The sequence below is a fragment of the Polyergus mexicanus genome, unplaced genomic scaffold, assembly GCF_030449975.1.
Source record: "Polyergus mexicanus isolate NDT 795.1 unplaced genomic scaffold, iyPolMexi1.0 SCAF_39, whole genome shotgun sequence".
NCBI lineage: Eukaryota > Metazoa > Arthropoda > Insecta > Hymenoptera > Formicidae > Polyergus > Polyergus mexicanus.
The window spans coordinates 159,318-182,744 of record NW_027223359.1 but is presented as its reverse complement, the minus strand read 5'-3'; the positions used below and the strand labels follow the sequence as shown (position 1 = coordinate 182,744).

The window sequence follows — 23,427 nt, the reverse complement described above, 5'->3', positions numbered from 1 at the left end:
CGCGTTACGCATATTAAAGATATGCCACGTGCGAAGAAAAAGACGGACTTATTGCTAATAACATTACCAATGCGACAAGCAAAAAACGAAAAAATACAGATGTTGTACGATTCAGGATCGACCATCTCACTAATAAAATTGAAACATTTAAAGGACGACGCATTGATACACGAAGATAAAATCGCGCTCACTGGTATAATCGGACATAAAATACATAACATCGGAAAAATGTACGCCACAATCAAGATAGGAAACCATAAGGTAAAACATGCATTTTACGTGGTAAAGGACGACATTCCGATCGAATATGAAGGAATACTAGGAATTGATTTCCTTCGACAACATTCGATATCTTGCGATTATAATAAAAGTCAATTAAAAATAGGAACGCCGTACTAAAATTCCATTCGCTTAACAAAACGATTCTAAAACCGCGCAGCGAGATCATCGTAAAAGCGACAACAAATCAAAATCGAATAGGAATAGTACGAGCAGAAGAAACAGCTCCAGGAATCTACCTTGGAAACTGCTTAGTAGAACCAAAAAATTATACGTGTCCCGTTAGTATTATAAATACAACCGATATGGAAATCGAGATACAGACGCCGAACGTCACCCTCGAAAACATAGAACGCGAGATCGAGTCTAAAATACATACGGTGGAAACAAGAAAAAATTTTAAGTATACTAACTCGAGGCACGGACAAATATGGCAACTACTACGCACGCAACATTTAAATACGGAAGAAAAACAGGCACTCCTACGGATATGCGAAGAATATTACGATACATTTCAGTTGGACGGAGAACCACTGACGTGCACCGCGACGGTAGAGCACGAGATAAACACGCGCGCTGACACCTCGCCGGTGAACATGAGACCGTATCGTCTTCCCGAGAAGCACAAAACAGAAGTAAATAAACAAGTGCAAGAAATGCTAAAAAATGGCATAATCTGAACAAGCGCGAGTCAATGGAACGCACCCTTATTGATGGTACCAAAAAAGGCCGACGCATCCGGAAAACCTAAGCTCCGAGTAGTAGTAGATTTTCGGAAGCTAAACGATTTAACAATAGGCGATTCATTTCCACTGCCCAATATCACCGATATACTGGACCAGCTAGGAAACGCTAAATATTTTACTACACTAGACTTAGCGTCAGGATATCACCAGATACCGATGGCTGATCAAGATAAACAAAAGACAGCTTTTTCAACGCCCTACAGACACTATGAATTTAATAGAATGCCGTTTGGATTGAAAAATGCGCCAGCAACATTCCAGAGATTGATGAATTCAATTCTAACAGGATTGCAAGGACTTAAATGTCTAGTTTATTTAGACGATATTGTCATATTCGGATCGAGCCTAGAGGACCACAATAGAAGACTCAAGGAGGTACTACAGAGACTCCGAGAAAATAATCTAAAATTGCAACCAGATAAATGCGAGTTTTTGCGCAAAAAAGTAATTTATCTAGGTCACATTATTTCGGAGAATGGAATATCTCCGGATCCGTCAAAGCTAACCGCAATAAAAGAATTTGCGACGCCGAAGAAAGTAAAAGATATACAATCTTTCATAGGACTAGCCGGATACTACAGAAAATTCATAGAAGATTTTTCAAAAATAGCCAAGCCACTAACGAAATTAACAAAGAAAACGGAAAAATTCGAGTGGACAGTAGTAATACTATGCGGGTTCTAACTCAGGTCCTCTGAGGGGGGGTGAGGGGCGAGGGGAAACCGCGCGGGCGAGGGGGCATGACGTCACGCGGGCGGAGGGGGATTTTGGTGGCGCGGGGTCTGCGGAGAGGGGGAGGGGGCCGCGGCGGAACGGTAGGCGCGGTGTATTACAAAGGGTGAGTGATAAACATTATAAACAAAATAAAACCATCGCGGTGGTCTCTTCATCTTTTTTTTTCCAGGAAGAGCCGCTCGCGCACTATTGCGCGTAACATTAAATTAGATGATAAGGCGAGCGCCGATGTCCGGCTGCTAGAATTCGCGTCGGGACATGTTTATCGGTGTACTTACAAAAGGCGGGTGTCGATGTCTGAAAAATAAGGCGAGCGCCGATTTCCGACTGCTCGAGAATTTATAAATAATATAAACAAGATAGAACCATCGCGGTGCTCTCTTCATCTTTTTCCAGGAAGAGCCGTTTATCGTATCGCTTGTCGGGATACGTTTCGCGATACCATAACGCGATAGATTAAAAATATATAATGAAGAACGAAGGGTGTCAAAAACTCAGTATGCGATTTGAAAGCTTGCGGTCCGTATATCGACTGAAAGAGGTACGACGGGTACTTGTAAATTTTGTTGTGGCAAGTGTTCGGTGTAGAGGAAGATTGTGTGATAATCTGCATAAAAATGGAAATAGATAATAATAATTTCGAGGTAGTATTAGATGAATCGTCTGACGAAGATCACGCATTGTCGGATGATAGTAATTACAAGAGTGATCAAAGCGAGGACCTTACGGAACGTGTTGACAAGATAGTGCCTCATTCGCAAATTATTGCGCTAAACGGACGTACAAAGTGTTGCGCTATATACTTTTATTATTCCACGGGTGGTTCTTTTGCCGTATGTGCTTCGTGTATGATCTCCATAGCAGATACTGATTTCGGATACATGTATGCTGTTCGGAAGCATGTGATTGAGATATACGACGCGATAAGTGGCCGGTCCTGCTCCAATTGCAGACTTCCGATGTATCAGATCTTTCCGTGCAATATGTGCCCAATTTGCACACAGTAAAAAAAAAATTGAAATAAAGTGTGAAAAAATAATAAAAACATGGAAAACACTAAGCAAACCGAACGCGACCTGTTGGAGCTGTCGCGTCGAGTCGCTACCTTGGGCGAGTATTTCGCGTGGGCGCAGCGATGCGAGGAATTTATCAAACAGCTCGAAGAACACAGTCGTGTCAAGCGTCCGCGACTCTCGATCGGAGTTCGACAATCTTTGGTGGCTAGAATCGCGCGAGTCGAGGGTGCGAGGACTCGATTAGAGAGACGGTTTATACACAGCGGTGGTGATTACAGTGGTGACAATACCGCGGAAAGACTCGTTTGGCGAGAGATCGATACCGCGTTCGAAAACCGTATACTGACCGGTGCGGTAATTAACGCAGATTATATCGAACCGCGACAATTTCTCGAGGACGCCAAAGACATCGTGCTCGAACACGTGCAAAAAGTTATGGAAAGACATAATAACGTGAAAGTGAACACTGTGTTCAACGGTGAATTCGTGTCGGGTGATAAGAGCGCAAATAAAAGTGTAAATACCAGAAACTATGAACTCTTTCGCACGTCCGATTTACACGAGTGGTACGAGCGACGCGTCGTCGAGCCCACGCTTGCCTCGCTCGAAGAATTTCAAGAACGCGATAGCGGGTGAGCTTTGTCGCGAATTCTCGATTTAACTGTAAATATAAATAAATATAATCCAATGCGCGCGGGGTGTCATATTAAATTACCGCGAGAAATAACAATGAAGAGAGCGGTAATAAACGTGCAATCCAAAGACAATGCGTGTTTCGCGTGGGCGGTGGTCGCCGCTCTACATCCAGCTGAAAGAAACGCGGAACGGGAATCTTCGTATCCACATTATACGACAGTGCTAAATCTCCAAGACATTGAGTTTCCGATGACATTGAGTCAAATTAAAAAATTTGAACTTCACAACAACATTTCGATAAATGTATACTGCATCGAGAAAGAAAACAACATTGTCCCGATACGTCTGAGCGAACAAAAGAAGGACAGACACGTCAACTTGCTGTACATGCAAGATTCGCAAGACGTTGGACATTTTGCGTGGATCAAGAATTTATCCCGGCTCGTGAGCTCACAATTGAGTTGTGGCAAACGAAGACAATATATCTGCGATCGGTACGTATATTTAATAAAAATGCAATATATATAAAATATACGAAAGAAAAATTAATTATTTCTTTTTTTTTACAGATGTTTACACTATTTTGGATCGGACGATAAGTTGCAGTCGCACATTGTAGATTGCCGAGAAATGAACGAGTGCGCTATCCGGTTACCGAGCGATAAAGACAAGTGGCTCGCGTTCAACAACTACAACAGAAAGGAGCGACTACCCTTCGTCGTATACGCCGACTTGGAGTGCGTGCTGAGGAAGACCGACGGTGATCCGATGGCGTCTACGTACACGTTTCAGCATCATCAAGTATTTAGCGTAGCTTATTATGTACATTGTTCGTACGACGAATCGTTATCCGCGTATCATTCTCACCGTAGTACCGATTGCGTTTCGTGGTTCGTGGAAAAATTAAAAAATTTAGCGCAACGCGTAAAGATTATTTTAACCACGAATATCCCCATGATAAATTTAACGCGAGATGAGCGGGAAAAGTTTCACAGCGCGACACACTGTCATATTTGCGAAAAATCGTTCGCGCAAGACGACACGCGCGTACGCGATCATTGCCATCTTACCGGGCGGTATCGAGGTCCCGCGCATTCAAACTGCAATTTAAATTATAAAGACTCTTTTTGCATTCCCATAGTATTTCACAATTTATCCAGTTACGATTCACATTTTATCATCGAGGAAATAGCTACCGCGTTCGAAGGCTCGATCAACGTACTACCGATAACGAAAGAAAAGTATATTTCATTCACGAAACACGTTAAAGATACCGCCGAAAAATCAGATTGCCGAAGCGATATAAAGTTACGGTTCATCGATTCGTACAAATTTCTCAGTACTAGTCTCGAAAAATTGACATCGTTTCTAAATAACGATAAACTTCAAATTTTAAAATCAAAATTTCAAAATTTATCGATCGAAGAGTTCAATTTATTGACGCAAAAAGGTGTCTTTCCATACGAATACATCGACTGTGTCGATAGGTTGCACGATACGTGTTTACCACCGCGCGAATCATTTTATAGTTCCTTGACCGGTGACACCGTATCCGAGAGCGACTACGCGCACGCCGAAAACGTTTGGAAGCGGTTCTCCGTTCGAACGCTAGGCGAATACAGCGACTTGTATTTAAAAACGGATGTCTTGTTATTGGCCGACGTTTTTGAAAATTTTCGCAACAAATGTATCGAGAGTTACGGGCTCGACCCCGCGTATTATTATACTCTTCCCGGATACACGTGGGATGCGATGCTAAAACATACGAATATTACGTTCGAATTACTTACCGATATCGATATGGTTATGTTTATCGAACGGGGAATACGCGGTGGCCTGAGCCAATGTTCCGGCAGATACGCGCGAGCCAATAACAAGTACATGCCGTCTTACGACCCATCGAAACCATCGTCGTACATGATGTATTTCGATGTAAACAACTTGTACGGTTGGGCAATGTGTCAACCGTTGCCCTATGCCGATTTTCGATGGGTCGACGACATCTCTGACTTTGACGTTAGTGCGATCGCTTCGGATTCAACCACAGGTTATATTCTCGAGGTCGATCTGGAGTATCCGCAACATCTTCACGACGCGCACGTTGATCTACCGTTCTGTCCAACGCGCGATAAGCCGCCCGCCAAGCGGCAGGATAAGCTCCTCGCGACTTTATACGATAAGAAGCGTTACGTCATACACTATAACAACCTGCAGCAATGCACGCGTCACGGCCTTCGCATCGCAAAGATACATCGCGTATTGCAATTCGCTCAATCCGCATGGCTCCGCGATTACATCGAACTCAACACCCGGTTTAGAACGCGCGCGACGAACGATTTCGAGAAAAATTTATACAAGTTAATGAACAACGCGGTATTCGGAAAAACTATGGAAAACGTGCGCAATCACGTCGATGTAAAATTATTAACAAAGTGGGACGGGCGATACGGCGCGGAGGCGATGATCGCGAAACCAAATTTTCATAGCAGAAGCGTCTTTTCGGAAAATTTGGTCGCCGTTGAACTGCGCAACCTCGAGGTGAAATTCAATAAACCGATCTATGTCGGTATGTGTATACTCGATATATCGAAAGTGTGTTTATACGAATTTCACCACGAGTACATGTTACCGTTATATCGCAAAAATTGTAAAATAATGTACACCGATACAGACAGTTTGATTTATCACATCGAGTGCGAGGATGTGTACGAGAATATGAAACGCGATATCGCTAGATTCGACACGAGCGATTATCCGGCTAACAACGCGTACGGTATACCGCTCGAGAACAAGAAAGTGCCGGGTTTGATGAAGGACGAGAATAACGGTGCGATCATGACTGAATTTGTCGGGCTTAGAGCAAAAATGTACGCGTTGCGAGTAAATAGTAAAAAGGATACAAAAAAGGTTAAAGGTGTCAAGCGTAACGTCGTAGCGAGAACGATAACGTTCGACGATTACACGCGGTGTCTGCGCGATGACATTGAAATGACTCGACAACAATCCTGCATAAGATCAAAATTGCACGAAGTGTACACAATCAGCGAGACAAAAATCGTTCTAAGTCCGCACGACGACAAGCGATATATCGTACCTGATTCGACCGACACCCTACCGTGGGGACATTACCGGATACCCTTATAATGTAATGTAATGTAATGTAATGTAATGTAATGTAATGTAATGTATGTATATATGTATATATATATGTATATGTATGCATGTATGTATGTATATACAGGGTGACCCATTTTAACTTAGGCAGCCAAATAACTCGAAAAATAAGCACACTACGAAAAAATGTTTAGAATCAAAATTTTGTCATTTCGAGGGGGACGTACAATGACGTTAAAATGAGCCCCCCCACCCCTTCCCCTGGGCGGTGAGGGGGGGCAAGTTTGAAATCTTAAATAGGAACCCCTATTTTTTATTGCATATTCGGAATCTTTGGCTAAAAACACATACAATTTGTCTGAAACATTTTTCTCGATTCATGATAGATGGCGCTGTAATCGACGAAATGCAATTTCTTCGATTTCTCTTACTGAGAACCCATGCTTACGATTCTGCAATAAATTAACAATAAAAATACCACGTTTTCATTGTTAATACTCGAAATTAGTCTTAAAACAAACTTCTCATTATTTTTTATTACTCATTAATTACTTCTCAAGAAACTGCTTGACTGATCGTAACAATCTATGTGCCGTAGTTTGAGGGATTCCCAGTTCTCGTTCTATTTGACGGGTACTAATATGGGGATTTTGATGAACCATAGCCAAAACTGCGAGCAATCTAGGGTCATTATTATTATGAAGTCTATTCCTTCGCCTTTCGCGATGAAGTGTGGATTATTACGAGATCTCCTTTCAATGTTTATAATTTGTTGATCAGTAGGATGGCGGCGATTTGGGAATCGCTCCGCATAAGTACGGGCAGTAAGTCTGTAATTTCTACCACATTCGCCAAAGGTTATAAGAATATCGACTACTTCTGTAGGCGTATAATTTGCCATTTTACCAGAATTTTATCAGAGTACAAATGTTAAAAAAATACATAAACACTTGTGACTTTGGCACTAAATGGACAAAATTTTGGAGGGATACTTAGAGGAACTCCATCAGATGGAAAGTCCAAAATGTCTCGGTACTTTGCACCATTCAAGTTGCCTAAAGGGCAGATTACGCTAAAAGCAGTTTCTTGAGAAGTAATTAATGAGTAATAAAAAATAATGAGAAGTTTGTTTTAAGACTAATTTCGAGTATTAACAATGAAAACGTGGTATTTTTATTGTTAATTTATTGCAGAATCGTAAGCATGGGTTCTCAGTAAGAGAAATCGAAGAAATTGAATTTCGTCGATTACAGCGCCATCTATCATGAATCGAGAAAAATGTTTCAGACAAATTGTATGTGTTTTTAGCCAAAGATTCCGAATATGCAATAAAAAATAGGGGTTCCCATTTAAGATTTCAAACTTGCCCCCCCTCACCGCCCAGGGGAAGGGGTGGGGGGGCTCGTTTTAACGTCATTGTACGTCCCCCTCGAAATGACAAAATTTTGATTCTAAACATTTTTTCGTAGTGTGCTTATTTTTCGAGTTATTTGGCTGCCTAAGTTAAAATGGGTCACCCTGTATATATGTATGTATGTAATGTATGTATGTATGTATGTATGTATGTATGTATGTACGTATGTACGTACGTATGTATGTATGTATGTATGTATGTATGTATGTATGTATGTATGTACGTATGTACGTATGTATGTATGTATGTAATATACGTATGTACGTATGTACGTATGTACGTATGTACGTATGTACGTATGTACGTATGTACGTATGTACGTATGTACGTATGTACGTATGTACGTATGTAATGTATGTATGTAAGTATATATGTATGTATGTAATGTATATATGTATGTATGTATGTATGTATGTATGTATGTATGTATAAGGAAAACAAAATAAATATATATATATTTTCCTATCTTTCTTTTTTTTCTTTTTTTATATTTCATATTTTATATGCTGTATACATCTTACATATATTTTTTATATTTCAGATACTTTATATGTATTTCATATTCTTTATATGTTAAAAATAAAATACAGTTTGTACGAATTAAACCACATTGTCCTTGTGTATCCAAGAGTTGTGCGATCCATCGAATCCCAACCATTTGACGTAAACCTCGTCACCTCTCCTGCGCAGTACTTTCTCCACGAGATACACGTCCGAATAAATCGCGCGACGCAACTCGTACTCGTAGAACGCTCCAGCGACAGATTTTTTGCGATAGTCCTCGAGTAGATAGGTTACGGGATTAGTACGTTGCACTTTAACGATCTTAAACACTTCGGTGGTCCAGTTTGGCGTGTAACCCTTCTCGAAGATCGTCTTGTACTTGCTAACGCGTACCGGGTCACCTACTTTGAACTTTGCCGGACCCGCGATCTTTATCGCGCTGTACACAGTATCCAAGAGTCTTCCAGCGATCGCGGGGGTAACGTCGACGGGTCGCATGCCGATCGTTCGATGCTTGCGCGCGTTGTAATCCGATACGAGTCGCTGCAACGCGTCGACCCACTTGTAAGTTCCGTTGAGCGTAAACATCTTCCACATATCGTTCTTTAACGTACGATTGAATCGTTCGACGACCGATGCCTTCAACACCGAATACGTGGAATAATGATTGATGCCGTGTTTCTTCACGAGACGTTGCACGTTGGCGTTGTAAAATTCCTTCCCCATATCGGTTTGCATATTTTTCGGGCGCCTCTCGCTATTTCGAATTATCTCTGCGATAGCGTCAGCCGTCTCGCTTCCGCCTTTATTCTTGAGCGGTACGGCCCACGCGTACTTGCTCAACACATCAATGACGGTGAGTATGTAGTGGTAACCTCTGTTGAAACGAGAGTACGGACGCATCTCGACGATGTCGGCTTGCCACAGGTCATCGTAACCCCGCACTACGACGCGTCTTCGGGGAAAATTTCTTCTCGCCGAAGCATGCAGTTCCTCGACGAGTCGTAGCTTCTCGATATTTTTACGTCCGTTGGATTTTAACGATGCCATGTTTTTAGCGGTGCGGCTAGTCGGCGCGTAATAATACGTGTAAAGAAATTACATTATAATTTATATCTCTAACTTTTAACCACTCAATAACCGTTTATTCCCGGTCATCGTCTTTCAATAGTGGTTCTTTGTCATCCGTCATTCGTCGCCGTTCGATAGCCGTTCGTCGCCGTTCGATAGCCGTTCGTAGCCGTTCCTGGCCCGTTCGGTAGCCGTTCCTAATTCGTTCGCAGCCGTTCCTGAATCGTTCCTGAGCCTTTAGATAACCGTCCGACAACCGTTCCTGAACCGTTCGACCGTCCTTCAACCGTTCGTGAACCGTCCGTAGCTGTCCGTGAACCGTTTCTTGTCGTCCATTGTCGTTCGTTGACGTTTCGATGACGTTTCGTTGTCGTTCGTTGACGTTTCGTTAACGTTTCGTCGTCGTCGTTTCGTTGTCGTTCGTTGACGTTTCTAATCTAGCGATATTCGCACGCCGAAGCTCGTTTACCACAATCTGTAACGCTCGCACGTCTTTCTCTAACGCTGCAAGCTTCTCGTCTAACTCTTTCAGTTGATTTCTCAACGTTTTAACGCATTGATCCACGTACAGTTTGTTGATGGCGTCGGTATCAGCCACAGGTTGCGCTACACGACGAATCTTGCGCGACCTCGCGTCAAAGTCCGTAACGGCGCGACACAGAGCGTTATCGCGCACGAAATTTCTCATTAATCCGTTCCATCGACGATACGAAATGGCATTCGTCGCGTCTTTGCTCTGCTCGAACATTCCAAATTTGTTGATGCGCATCATCGATGCGAGAGACGTCGGTCGATCGATTGATTAGTTTTGCCGAGATACCGCTTAATTTATAATAATACCGGCTTCGCGAAGTTCCTCGATGATCGATAGGATCTCGTTGTCGTGGCCGTTGTGGCCCGCTTGGTGCGAAGCGTCGAGCAATCGTAAACGATCCACCAGCTCGTTGGGATCGTCCCAGTGCACGTAGTCGATCTTGTTGTCGGTTAGCGTCATCGCGCGAAGCGCGAATAATCCCTTTCCAGATTTTGTTTTTTTGGATTCGATCGGTATCAGCTTTGCGATTATTTCTTTGTACTTGTATCCCCTGTTGCCCATTAATCGACCCTGCGCATCGTGATTGCGTTTATGCGCGTTCGTCGTCAACAGCATACTCTTGTACGTTTGCTTGTCATCCTCCGTATAGATGACGTCATCGGGGACTTTTTTGAAGATCAACTCGTAAAGACCAGGTGTGCCGACGTATCGTACGCCGTCGATAATTATGTTATCCGCGTTGTCCACGTCAAAACGTTTATTGCCGAACATCATTCCATCGTTGTCGAAATAAACACCGTACACGGTGTCAATACCGCTCTCTCGATCGCCGCTCAGGACAGGCCAGACGTACCTCCGACCCAGCGGACCTAACTGATCTCGCAACGTTTCTCGGCCTTCCAGTGTTTGCAACTGATTTCGGACGGATGTCACGAGCGAGTCGTCCGTGGTTTCAAAAACATCCTCGTTCGCGAGTAATTCGGACATCGTAGGTTGTACGGTTCTCATTGACGCTGATGGTGTAGAGGTTATCGGCGGTACATCCAGTAGAGGGTCCGACCGTTTCGATTTATGCGGTGCTGGCGAGCGATCCGACCTGAAGTTGGATCGTTTTCTTTTTTGCGGTGTCGCATCATCTTTCTCGCGCTTCGGGATGGATAACGCTTCGATCCCCGCGTCGGTGTTACTCCCCGGCTCGTTCTTCACCGCGATCGAGCTAGAGTTGTCGACGATCTTTTGTAGCGGCTCGATGAGAGGTCTAAAGCGCCTGTCCAACACGATATCCTCATCGATCTTACCGGTCTTCAAAGCGCGATATTTCTTGCGAATCGATTCGCTCGTTTTCACAATTGCCCTCGCAATCTTCTCGCGCTCGCGAATATCCTCGCTCTTATCGATCGCAGCCATCGCGGAAAAGCAAAAAATGTCAATCTCTCTCTCTCTTACATTTCACCTCCGACGAAGTATCGGCAACGACTAATCGTTTTGCGGTATCGCGAACACGTGAAATCCTTTTCTGTATCGCCCATCGTTGAGCGAGCTGTCCTTATCTATCACTACGAATCCATACTTGCATTGCCAACAATCGCGACACAATGCGCAAAATTCATCGTACGGCATGTCGGTATTCACGTGATCGTTGTACACGTGTTTCAGGTTGGTACCATCCTGTTTGAACAGGATCAGCAGGTTCGCGTTGTCGCGTATCAGATATTTAGGTATTCTCGCGTACGTCTGACAGAGATAAAAGCAGTCGACGCTCGAGTGCCGGCCCATTGAGAAGTACTCTCTCACAGCATCTTGCTTATCACATGCCACGTCATCGAACACAAAGATCGAGTTTGGACGCGCCTCGCTCGGCGGAATGACGTCACTGTTGTTGGAGAACGTGAAGTAGCCGATTTCGTCGATCGATGTTAGCAAATTCTCCAGATATCGATATTTTGGTTGTTGCAACGACTTTGAGTACACGTACACGTTTTCGAAACGTACACCGTGCGGACTTTCCAGCAGGCTTATCAGAACGTTGGTTTTACCACAATTCGAGGGACCGCAAACGATTGCGCGTATAGTAGTCGGTAGCATCGCGCCATGCTTGCGCATCTCCGCGTTGTCCCCCATCGATCGTAATCTGTCGTCGCAATTCGTCACGCGTATCGCCAAAGGTTGTCGCACGAATCTCATTTTTTCACACTATCGACTGAGGAACGCTGGATCGAACGCCTATTTATAGGTGCGCGGAACCGCGAATCGCTCAGTAACGAAAATGTTCGTCCTACTGTCGAGACCTTCCGATATTTGCGATTTGAGCGCCGAACAGTTACAGTTTGTGCCGAAAATTGTTCTGTTGCGAATGTGCGGCGATCACGTCCACTACCTGTGGGACAAGCTTCCGGAACATATAAAAGCAGATTTAGAGGTTCAACAATATCGACGCTGTTACGAACATTACAATCGACCGTGGCAGCGAACGCACATCGACGGTCCAGCACCGTTGATAAAAGATTGCGACGAATGTCAACGAAAATAGGTACAGGCCTATTAAATCGTGCGATAAACACCCTCCCTTTCGAGTTACATATCCCCGGCTATCAGTTTTGCGGCCCGGGCACTCATTTGGAAAAACGATTGGCGAGAGGTGATCGGGGTATAAATCCATTGGACGCGGCCTGTCGCGAGCACGATAGAGCGTATTCCCGGAACACCGATCTCACCGAGAGACACGCGGCTGACAGAATACTCGCCGAGAAAGCGCGAACTCGCATCGTCGCGAAAGATTCGACTCTCGGTGAGAGAGCCGCAGCTACAGCTGTTTGGGCAGCGATGAAAGCCAAGACAAAAATCGGCATGGGTATGAAAACGAAGACAAAGACGAAGATGAGGACTACGCGGAAAAGGTCGACGAAAAAGCGGATACTTCCGACAGCGAAACGAGGCGGTGTATTGCCGATTCTACCGATGTTGGGTGCGCTCGGATCCTTGATCGGCGGAGCGGCTGGCGTGGCCAAGGCGGTGAACGACAGCAAAGCCGCGCGCCGTCAGCTGGAGGAGCTGCAACGCCACGATCGCGCGATGGAAGGTCGCGGGCTTTATCTCGCTCCGTATAAATACGGACAGGGACTATATCTCGGCCCGTACAAACGTGGACAAGGAGTGGCAACGAAGAAAAAAAAAACGTCAAAAAGACGCTAAAAATGCATATGGGTGTGACAACGAACATACAATTAGAACAATTGGCGAAACGTATGCGTATACCGTACTTTAGAGGGGTTTTCATGCGTGATTCGTTACCGATCGGTGGTATATATCGAAACGAAAGCGATATCGTGAATTTGGATAACGCCAAAGGACCGGGTACTCATTGGGTAGCGTATGCAAAGAGGGGAAATCGCGTTATATATTTCGACGGTTTTGGTAATCTTCGACCTCCGAATGAATTAGTGCGATATTTCGGATGGAATGTGACGAAGATCGAGTACAATCGCGCGTCCTTTCAATCCTACGATCAAAGCATCTGCGGACAATTGTGTCTGCGGTTTCTTCAAACGGTCGACGACAATCGGTGCGAACTTAAAGCCTGACAATGCGCCGTTAAGATTCAGTATTCGTTAAGCAGTTTTGTCGACATGTCTATGACATTCACGCTGACCGGGAAGAGTAGCGTCCTCGCGGCACACTACCATCCAGCCATAGATTGAGCGACGGTAATTACGAGCTCGGTCTAACAAATTTTGAGACTTATCATACGATATCGAACGTGAATTCCTCGAATAATAAATTTTATTTCGATGAGGATGACACGGAAATTACGATTCCCGAGGGATCGTACAAGATACACGCAATACACGAGTTTTTGAAACGTGCAATTTCACGGAAACGCCCGCGACGCGTAGTTCGCTCCGGCAATCGTGTCGACAAACGCGGTGATATCACGGGGATATCGCGAGAGGAGACCGTTCGAGCGAACGGTGACGAAGACGAGGTTGTAGAATACCCGATAGTGCTCCGTGCTAATTACAATACGATGAATAGCGAGATCAAGTGCGCTTTCAGAGTAAACTTTAACAAACCCAACAACATTGGATCGCTGCTGGGATTCTCGTCGAAGCGTATATTGCAGCCGGGACACTGGCACCAATCAGACATACCGATTAATATCATCAACGTAAATATTATCCGCGTAGAGTGTAACGTGACCGCTGGTGCGTACAGCAATGGCAAACGCGTTCATACGATACATGAATTTTCACCGAGCGTGCCGCCAAGATATAAGATATCGGAAACGCCGGCGCAGATCATTTACCTGCCGATCATCGCGCGGAGCATTACGGATCTAACGATACGCGTCGCGGATCAAGCCGGACGATTGCTCGATTTTCGAGGAGAAGAGATCACCATCAGATTGCACGTACGACGACGACAAAATTAGCGCGCGATACATGAAATGCTCGTGTTGAGCGGAGCGAAAGACGCGATAGATAACGCGACAACAACGACAACAACATCAACATTCGCTAATATTCGCTTATCCGGTTGCGCCAAGAAAAAGAAACTCAACGCGTCAAACGTTGAATTTTTACAATCTTTGGGATTCGCGGTGCGAAATATCTGAGAAAACATGACCGATATCCTTAACATCGAAGGCGAGCCGGTCTTTGACGATCGTATCGTCAAGATCGAGACTCACACGTACAACCCGTACGCCAATACGACGTTTGAGCACAGCGATGAGATACGAATACCCATACAACAACAGGATCTGTATACGTTACCGTATGAGAGTTTTCTATACATCGAGGGAAAACTAGTGATAAACAAACCAGCTGAAGGGTTTGATGTGGTACTGGGAAATAATTGCGTCGCGTTCATGTTCGATGAGATTCGATACGAACTCGACGGTGTGGAGATTGATCGTAGCAGAAATGTGGGAATAACCAGCACACTCAAGAACTATGTAACGATATCATCCGATAGAACCGTGATTATGAGAAACGCCGGCTGGGATTCGCCTACTAACACGAATGGATACTTTAATTTTTGCGTACCGCTCTACATGTTATTGGGATTTTGCGAGGATTACAGGCGCGTGGTGATTAACGCTCGTCACGAATTGATCTTAATACGATCGCGCAACGACAACAATTGCATGATTGGAAATTTGGTGTTGGAGACATATCCTGTGATCGACATATTCAAGATACAATGACGAATGCCGCACGTCGTATTGAACGAGATTAACAAGTTATTGATGCTGCGCGCCTTGGAAAGCGGACAATACCTCAGTATGGGTTTTCGCTCGTGGGATCTGTACGAATTTCCGCTATTGCAGCGTACAACCAAACATTCGTGGCCCATTAAGACCGCGACTCAGCTGGAGAAGCCGCGATACGTTGTTTTCGTTCTGCAGACAGGTCGGAAGAACGTCATGTCCGAGGATACGAGTCGATTCGACGACTGCAAATTGACCAATGTGAAACTCTATCTGAACTCGGAATGTTATCCGTACGACGATATGAATCTGGATTTCGATAAAAACAGATGGTCGATTTTGTACGACACGTATCAACGTTTCTGCAAAAAGTATTACGGATACGAGTATCTCGAGCCGAGTCTCACCGTCACGCAATTTTTACGTAACGGTCCATTCGTGATCATCGATTGCTCTCGACAAAACGAATCGGTCAAAAGCGCAACCGTGGATGTGAGATTGGAATTCGAGTGTAAGGAGAATGTGCCGCCGAATACCACAGCGTACTGCCTCATCATACACGACCGCGTGATTCAGTACAACCCGTTGACCAATGTTGTGCGCAAAATCACCTAAGGGGAATGAGACGATATAAAATCTGTAATACATCAGGATCAATCGCAGTCTTGTTCTCGACGTGTCGATATAAAAAAAGAAAAACGTTATGTCTGTACCAACGTTCGTGGACCTACAAGGATTCTTCGTCGGGATGAAATTTGTCGTAAAGGAGGTGGCGGTGCTGAAAAAGGGGACCGTTCTGGCGCATTACATTTTTACATACCCCCTACCATGGAATCTCCTCACGAAATCCGACAAATCCTGCGCTTCCTGGCTGATCGCGAATCACCATGGATTACGATGGGAAGACGGAAACGTGCCGTACAGCATGGCTAAACGCTTGATTATATCAGCCGTGCTTGGAACAGAAGAGGATGACGAGACATCGACTCTCGTGTACGTTAAGGGATGCCAGAAACGGGAATGGCTGGTGGATTTGCTCGAGAATCTTGCGAGAGAAAATTTAATCATCGAGACTTTGGATGCTGATTACGAAGATATTGAATCTTTAAATAATCTAGATGTTACTAATACTATACGATGCGGAAAACATGTTAAGAATTGCGCATTACAGAATGTATTAAAAATATTTAACTGGTGGTCGCAATACCAAAAAAAATTGTAATATTTTTATAAATAAAATGTGTAAACGTATTTAATGTTTTTTTTTATTTCTTATTCTCCCCACTCCTTTCCTCGCGAGTCGTTTCTAAGAATTTTTTGTATCGTTAACCGTTTCCCCTTCTCCTAAATTTTCAGAGCATTGATCTCCCACCACATCATACTTTTGAAACATAAGCGTCGCGTATATTCGATTAATTTTTATACGATCAGTGTCGCATCAACCGCTAGCATCAACGGTTCACTTCTCATAACCGAGAGACAAAATGTACTCCGCTGAAGGAAGCACCAGCAACGGTTGCAAACGCGCGAATTACTACGTTCCACGAGACGAAATTAAACCGTGCAAGAAACCACGAGATGAAGTTAAGCCGTACAAGAAACCACTTGATTTGTAAGTATCACATATGTTTTATATATTTTTTATATATTTTTCATATATGTTTTTTCCATGCTATTTCATATTTTTTTTTTTTTGTATTTTTCAGATGCGATAAACCACGTATTTTGGTACGCAGATTTGCTTTGACGCGCACTGCTTACAAATACTTGGATATCGGAATCAGCGTTGGAATAACATCTTACGTGGAACTGCATCTGGGCGATAACCGAGGCAACCGAATCGTTTTGTCTATCGATACATGGGAATCGCTAATGCTGAAACGCGCGGACGTTGAACAACTTGTACAGACGCCTAATCATGCACCGATATGGATTAACGATTTAACAATTGAGATTGTTAAAATAAGTGATGCGAGTGTTGTCAAACTTACGTTGCGCGATTCTTGCTTGTACATGAAATCGTCAATTATATTTTTCTTATTCGAACTCGAACACTGTGTTAATCACGAATATTTGAAGCTGTGCGGGAATCTAGAAGCTGTAAATGATAGTTTCGATCAATTTGTTCGGAGTTTGCAAAGTAATATGTTTGGCTCCGAGAGAGATTCTGCGGTTAAAATCTTGCGCGAAGTCTATGATAAAACATCTATCATAGATTGCGAACTATTAGCTTATGCTGTGGATGAAATTTTGTCTGAAACCTTGAGACGGGGTGATGTATGGTAATATAAATAAATAAATAAATATGTTAAAAAAAAATGAAAAAAAATGATTATGTATTTCTTTCGCTTCCCTTCCTTGCATATCCTCCGTACAAACCGCGCGCGATCTTAAGGTACGATGCCGTAATGCGTGGGAGAAGGACGGCGCGAGGCGTTCGCATGAGCGCGGGAAAGGGATAGCGTTCGTAAGTCGGTGCGATGAGTATAGCGTTCGTAAGACGGTGAGTATGAGGGAGATAGCGCGAGGCGACCGCATGCACGCGTGTGGGAGAAGGACGGCGCGAGGCGTTCGCATTGGCGTGGGAAAAGGATACGTTCGCGGGAGAAAGAGAGATAATGCTAGGCATGCACGAGTAGGAAAAGGAAAGAAGAAGGTGCAGAAATAATCATTTTATTATATAATAATGTGTTTATTTTACAAAAATGTGTGTATAATACAAATGTGTGTGTGTGTGTTAAAAATAAAAAATAATAAAAATAAAAAAATAATAACAATAAAAAAATAATAAAAATAAAATATAATATACGGATAAAAATAAAATATAATATACGGATAAAAATAAAATATACGGCGGTGCTCCATCTGAAACAGAAAAAATACGTCTTATTAAAATATCTAGTTTGAACGTTCTAAAATTTTAAAAATAGATACTTACAATCATCCCCATAATTCCTCTATGTCCTCCTCGTAGGGTTCGAGGCCGAAGAGACGTCTTAACATTAAATAGAGGTCGTCGGGGTCGTTATCCTCCCATACGTCCTCACGCAAATCGCGCTCGTGCCGCCGAAACATTCGAATCATTTGTCGATGTTCAAAATTCATAAAACCAGGAATCTGGATCTCGCAAGTAAAGTCGTACTATAAATCAAAATTATAATTCAATCAAAATTTTAATTGTAATATATTACAAATAATTAATATATTACAAATGATTAATATGACATGAAATAAAATATGCTACTTACTCTTTGGAACACCACTAAATTTAATAGGGCTCTCAACAGCTCTATTGCCACATCCTCCGCCCACCATGCCGCGTTCCATAGCCCGCGGCGCAACACTATTTCCATTAATGATGGCATTACTATCGAAGAAAATTGCGACGAACTTATCAGACTTTTCCTTTTTTCACTATGTAGTGTTCTCGCCGGCAACTCGAACGATACTATCCTATAGCATCGGAAAAATCCAGATCTGCTGCGGCAGTGTTTATTACTGACGCTATATTATTTATAAATTATCGAGTAGCCGGAAATCGGCGCTTGCATTATATTTCAGACATCGACACCCGCCTTTTGTAAGTACACCGATAAACATGTCCCGACGCGAATTCTAGCAGCCGGACATCGGCGCTCGCCTTATCATCTAATTTTAATGTTACGCGCAATAGTGCAGTGTGAGATGATATTTGTTTATAATGTTTATCACTCACCCTTTGTAATACACCGCGCCTACCGTTCCGCCGCGGCCCCCTCCCCCTCTCCGCGGACCCCGCGCCACCAAAATCCCCCTCCGCCCGCGTGACGTCATGCCCCCTCGCCCGCGCGGTTTCCCCTCGCCCCTCACCCCCCCTCAGAGGACCTGAGTTAGAACCCGCATAGTATTACTACTGTGGACAATGGAACAGCAAAATGCTTTTGAAATATTAAAAGAAAAATTAATGACTGCGCCAGTGCTAACGTATCCAGATTTCAATCAAGAATTTATAGTGACCACCGATGCTTCCGACTATGCAATCGGAGCAGTATTGTCACAAGGAAAAGTAGGTAATGACCGACCAATTGCTTACGCCAGCAGAGTTTTATCGCGAGCGGAGCAGAATTACAATACAACAGAGAAGGAATTACTAGCAATTGTATGGGCTGTAAAACATTTTAGGCCATACATATACGGTACGAAATTTAAAATCGTAACCGACCACAAACCATTAATCTGGTTATTTAATGTGAATGATTCCGGATCAAGATTAATCCGATGGAGATTAAAACTCGAAGAATATGATTATGAAATCATTCATAAGGCCGGACGAGCGAACGCGAACGCCGATGCACTGAGCCGCAATGTAACAAGAGAAGCGCATAAAACAGAAGAGGAAGAACGAGAAATCCTCGCAATAGAAGAAGAAACAAACTCCGACGAAGAAAAAGTATACACAGAGGAAGACAAGAAACAGATATTATATGAATATCATGATGCACCCACAGGAGGACATCAAGGAGTTAAACGCACGATAAAAAGAATCCGCCTAAATTATAATTGGCCAGGAATAACGAAAGATGTAGAAAAATACATCGCAAAATGCGAATTGTGCCAGAAAAATAAATTATCGCGAAAAAATAAAGTACTGTTAATAATCACGGATACGCCTACTAAACCTTTCGAAAAATGCGCGTTAGATATTGTAGGACTGTTAACAGTTACAACAAACGGAAATAAATATCTCTTAACATTCCAAGACAATTTAACGAAATTCAGCAAAGCGATACCGATTCCAAATCAAGAAGCGAACACGGTTAGCAAGGAATTTGTTACAAAAATTGTACTTGAACACGGAATACCGGAAAAAATTTTAACGGATCAAGGCACAAATTTCCTGAGCGAAATATTTAAAAATACATGTAAATTACTAAAAATAAATAAAATACAGACAACTGCCTATCATCCGGAAAGTAATGGCGCGTTAGAACGATCGCATCGAACATTAGCGGAATATTTAAGACACTACATAAACGAAGACCAGACAGACTGGGACGAATGGATACCGTTCGCAATGTTTACGTATAACACGACGCCACATACAGCTACGGGGTATACACCCTTCGAATTAGTGTACGGGCACCAAGCGGATCTATCTACGTCACTGACGAGACCGCCTAAACCGACATACAATTACGACGATTACGCGCAAGAATTAAAAGAAAGACTAAGGGCAACGAGTCAGCTCGCAAAAGAGCATATTAAAGAAGAAAAAATTAAAGCCAAAAAACAGTACGACAAAGGTACTAGAGAAATAAAATTTAAAGTCGGCGACAAAGTATTAGTATACGACGAGACGCTCCGACGCGGACGATCCAAGAAACTTGAATTCCTATGGACCGGACCGTACGTAATAATAGAGAAAAATTCAGACGTGAATTATACAATTAAGAAAGGAAGAAAAGCGGTTCGCATGCATACAAATAAATTAAAACAATTTATAGAAAATTAGAATAAGAACTTACTTATTCGTTATTGGAACGACCGCATCCGCTCCAAAGCGCGACGCATTTGCTCAACAGGACGGAGATGGTTGCGAAAAACGCGCCCTCGAAGGCGTACCGGCACATCCAGCCAAAGTCGACGCAACAATGAAATGAACCCATCAGGAGGTTCATAACTAGGAACCCAAAAGGCATCGTCGAACCCATCGTCCACCATATTCATGTCAGTCTGAGGCACAATAACCAACACCGCATCATCACCAGTATCCTCAACCTCGCCCTCCAAGGAAGGCAGATAACGCGAACGATCGACTAAATTCACGCACACCATGTTAGTCGGTTACTCAATAAAACGCGACTGAATAAAAAACTAACCGACGCTAAAAGCTAACAAGAAGAAAGCTGAAACTCATAAAATGAGAGCCGATAAGACGGTTATATGAAACATTTTAATATAAAATTGCAGGATACTCGCCAGCTGGAACAGCCGATAGGCCGAGAGTCGCACGGGGCAACATGAAACAGATTCACCTTACCAAATCCAAGAATTCCTACACAACCCCGGCATATATTTCGAGAAAATCGGACAATTACAGCAAGCTACAAAAACGTGGAAATTAGTTATTAAATTAGATATAACAACGCTAAATGACAAAGCATGGCAAATAAACCAATACATCCAACAAACCACCGAGAACAAATGTGCGAACAAATAAAATCGGAATTCCACCATAAACGTACTTGCGACAATTTAGAGAAAATCGTAAAAAACGAATCGAAACAATTAACAAAATTAATGACTCTAATAAATACGCTATACAATACACGGACGAACGGACGTAGAGGTCTCGTCGACGGAATAAGCACAATAGCGAAAACATTGTTCGGTACAATGGATGCGAATGATAGAGAGTTAATAAATGAACAATTAAATCTCCTACAAAATAATCAGCAAACCATTCAACATGTCGCGGAAAAACAAATAAAAATTTTAAATAGTACTATAATACATCTAGATAAACTAGAAAATATACTAGATCATAACGGTAAACTATTAAACCATTATGTTCGAGAATACAGTACTCGCGAAGAAATAACCGAACATTTTACGGTAATCATCGCGATGATAACAGATTTAATTCGAGACGCGGAAGATGTAATAGAATACCTTACGTATGTACGCAAGGGCACGATGCACCCCGTGCTAACACCTATTAGCGATATTATGACACAGCTAAAAGAAGCAGCGATCCAATTACCTCACGGTTTATATTTTCCTTTCGAAATCCGGAACGATGAATGGTTAGCAATAGAAGAATATATTAAAATAACGGCATACCGTGAAGGATCAATCATATTTACTGTATTGCGATTCCCACTAATCTCACAATCAGTATATGATATAATAAAAGTAACCCCATTACCTACTTTCGATCATAAAAATATATTTACTCACGCGGAAATAAACCACGAAATAATAGTAGTTAATAGAGAAGGATTAATGTATATTATAATAACGGAGGACGATTTAAAAAAGTGTATCCAAATAAATTCCAGATACATATCCGAGAAAACACAACCAATATACCGTATTAACTCAAACGCGCCGTGCGAAAAACAAATGTACTTGCAACCACAAAACCAGAATGAGGCTTGCAAAAGTAAACATGTAATTGCGACAGAAACGATATGGATACCGTTACAACAGCCACTTACTTGGTTATATTCAACTGTACGCGAACAATCAATAATAATTCAATGCGAAAAGAATAACGAGATTAGAAAAGTAATTAAAGGAACAGGGCAAATAACTCTTCAAAATAAATGTAAATTAATAACAACAGAAATGACGATCCAACCAAAAGAAGTCATACAAAGTAGCAAAATAGAAACGTATTTACCGGAAATTAATATTACATTTATACGAGACAATACAGACATACTGGACACGAAACAACAGAATATCGTACAGCATTCAGAATTAACAGAACTAAAAAATAAATTAAAAGAAATGAACAACGATTTGCAAGACAATAACGACAAATTCTTCACACAAAAACAATTCGTATATCCTATGGCGACAAGCGGAATAACCACAATAATTATAATAATATTAATAATTTATATAATTATGAAAAATAAAAAGAAATATACGAGATGACCGTCAGTCAGGATATACGAAGAAAACGAACCACGTATATCATACGGATTCCCAAGACCCATACTAAAACGTAGTTTAAGCACACGATTTTAGAATAAGAAACGATTATATTCATATTATATACGGGAAAAATATTGTATATTAGAATAAAAAGAAATTTTGTTTTGCGAAAAACGTCACTTTTACACCTCCGTTTTTCTTTTTCTTACGGGGGAGGGATATTATAGCCCGAACAGGCTATACACGAATTATTAAATATATTATTCTAAATACATATTATTTTATATGATTGCCCAACGTGTAACGCGAATACAGATCACGTTACGAGCGTTGACCGAACAAAGCGCTGACAACGCGAGCCACGCGCTAAGCCCGAGCGACCGTGCAATCATTTCATTGCGAAAACGCGGAAATCAGGGCAAACGGAAGAAGGACATTGCGAAAATGCAACGTAGAAGTCCTACTTAAAGGCGAAATAAAAAGAAATAAAGAAATTGCGAAAGTGCAAGCAAAGAAGTCCTACT

General features: G+C 42.5%; 5 protein-coding genes across 5 annotated transcripts; 4 read left to right on the top strand and 1 right to left on the bottom strand.

Annotated features, from left to right (window-relative positions):
* The first annotated feature begins 2,546 nt into the window (after positions 1 to 2,546).
* Positions 2,547 to 5,774, top strand: LOC138943781 (uncharacterized). Its single transcript, XM_070314721.1, is given in 4 exon segments — positions 2,547 to 3,906; positions 3,982 to 4,302; positions 4,573 to 5,724; positions 5,771 to 5,774. Coding segments are annotated over 4 exon segments (2,577 nt in total). The 5' UTR covers positions 2,547 to 2,806.
* Positions 5,775 to 5,798: 24 nt separating this feature from the next.
* On the top strand, positions 5,799 to 6,556 carry LOC138943780 (uncharacterized). Its single transcript, XM_070314719.1, has one exon. It carries the CDS (start codon positions 5,801 to 5,803, stop codon positions 6,554 to 6,556), a length of 756 nt encoding a protein of 251 aa, XP_070170820.1. The 5' UTR covers positions 5,799 to 5,800.
* Positions 6,557 to 10,338: 3,782 nt separating this feature from the next.
* On the bottom strand, positions 10,339 to 11,545 carry LOC138943784 (uncharacterized). Its single transcript, XM_070314724.1, has one exon. It carries the CDS (start codon positions 11,455 to 11,457, stop codon positions 10,339 to 10,341), a length of 1,119 nt encoding a protein of 372 aa, XP_070170825.1. The 5' UTR covers positions 11,458 to 11,545.
* Positions 11,546 to 13,734: 2,189 nt separating this feature from the next.
* On the top strand, positions 13,735 to 17,536 carry LOC138943783 (uncharacterized). The gene is made up of 2 exons (XM_070314723.1): positions 13,735 to 16,871; positions 16,966 to 17,536. The coding sequence occupies exon 1, from the start codon at positions 14,669 to 14,671 to the stop codon at positions 15,254 to 15,256; it is 588 nt and encodes a 195-aa protein (XP_070170824.1). The 5' UTR covers positions 13,735 to 14,668; the 3' UTR covers positions 15,257 to 16,871; positions 16,966 to 17,536.
* Positions 15,260 to 15,874, top strand: LOC138943779 (uncharacterized). The gene has a single exon (XM_070314718.1). The coding sequence runs from the start codon at positions 15,260 to 15,262 to the stop codon at positions 15,872 to 15,874; it is 615 nt and encodes a 204-aa protein (XP_070170819.1).
* Positions 17,537 to 23,427: the final 5,891 nt, after the last annotated feature.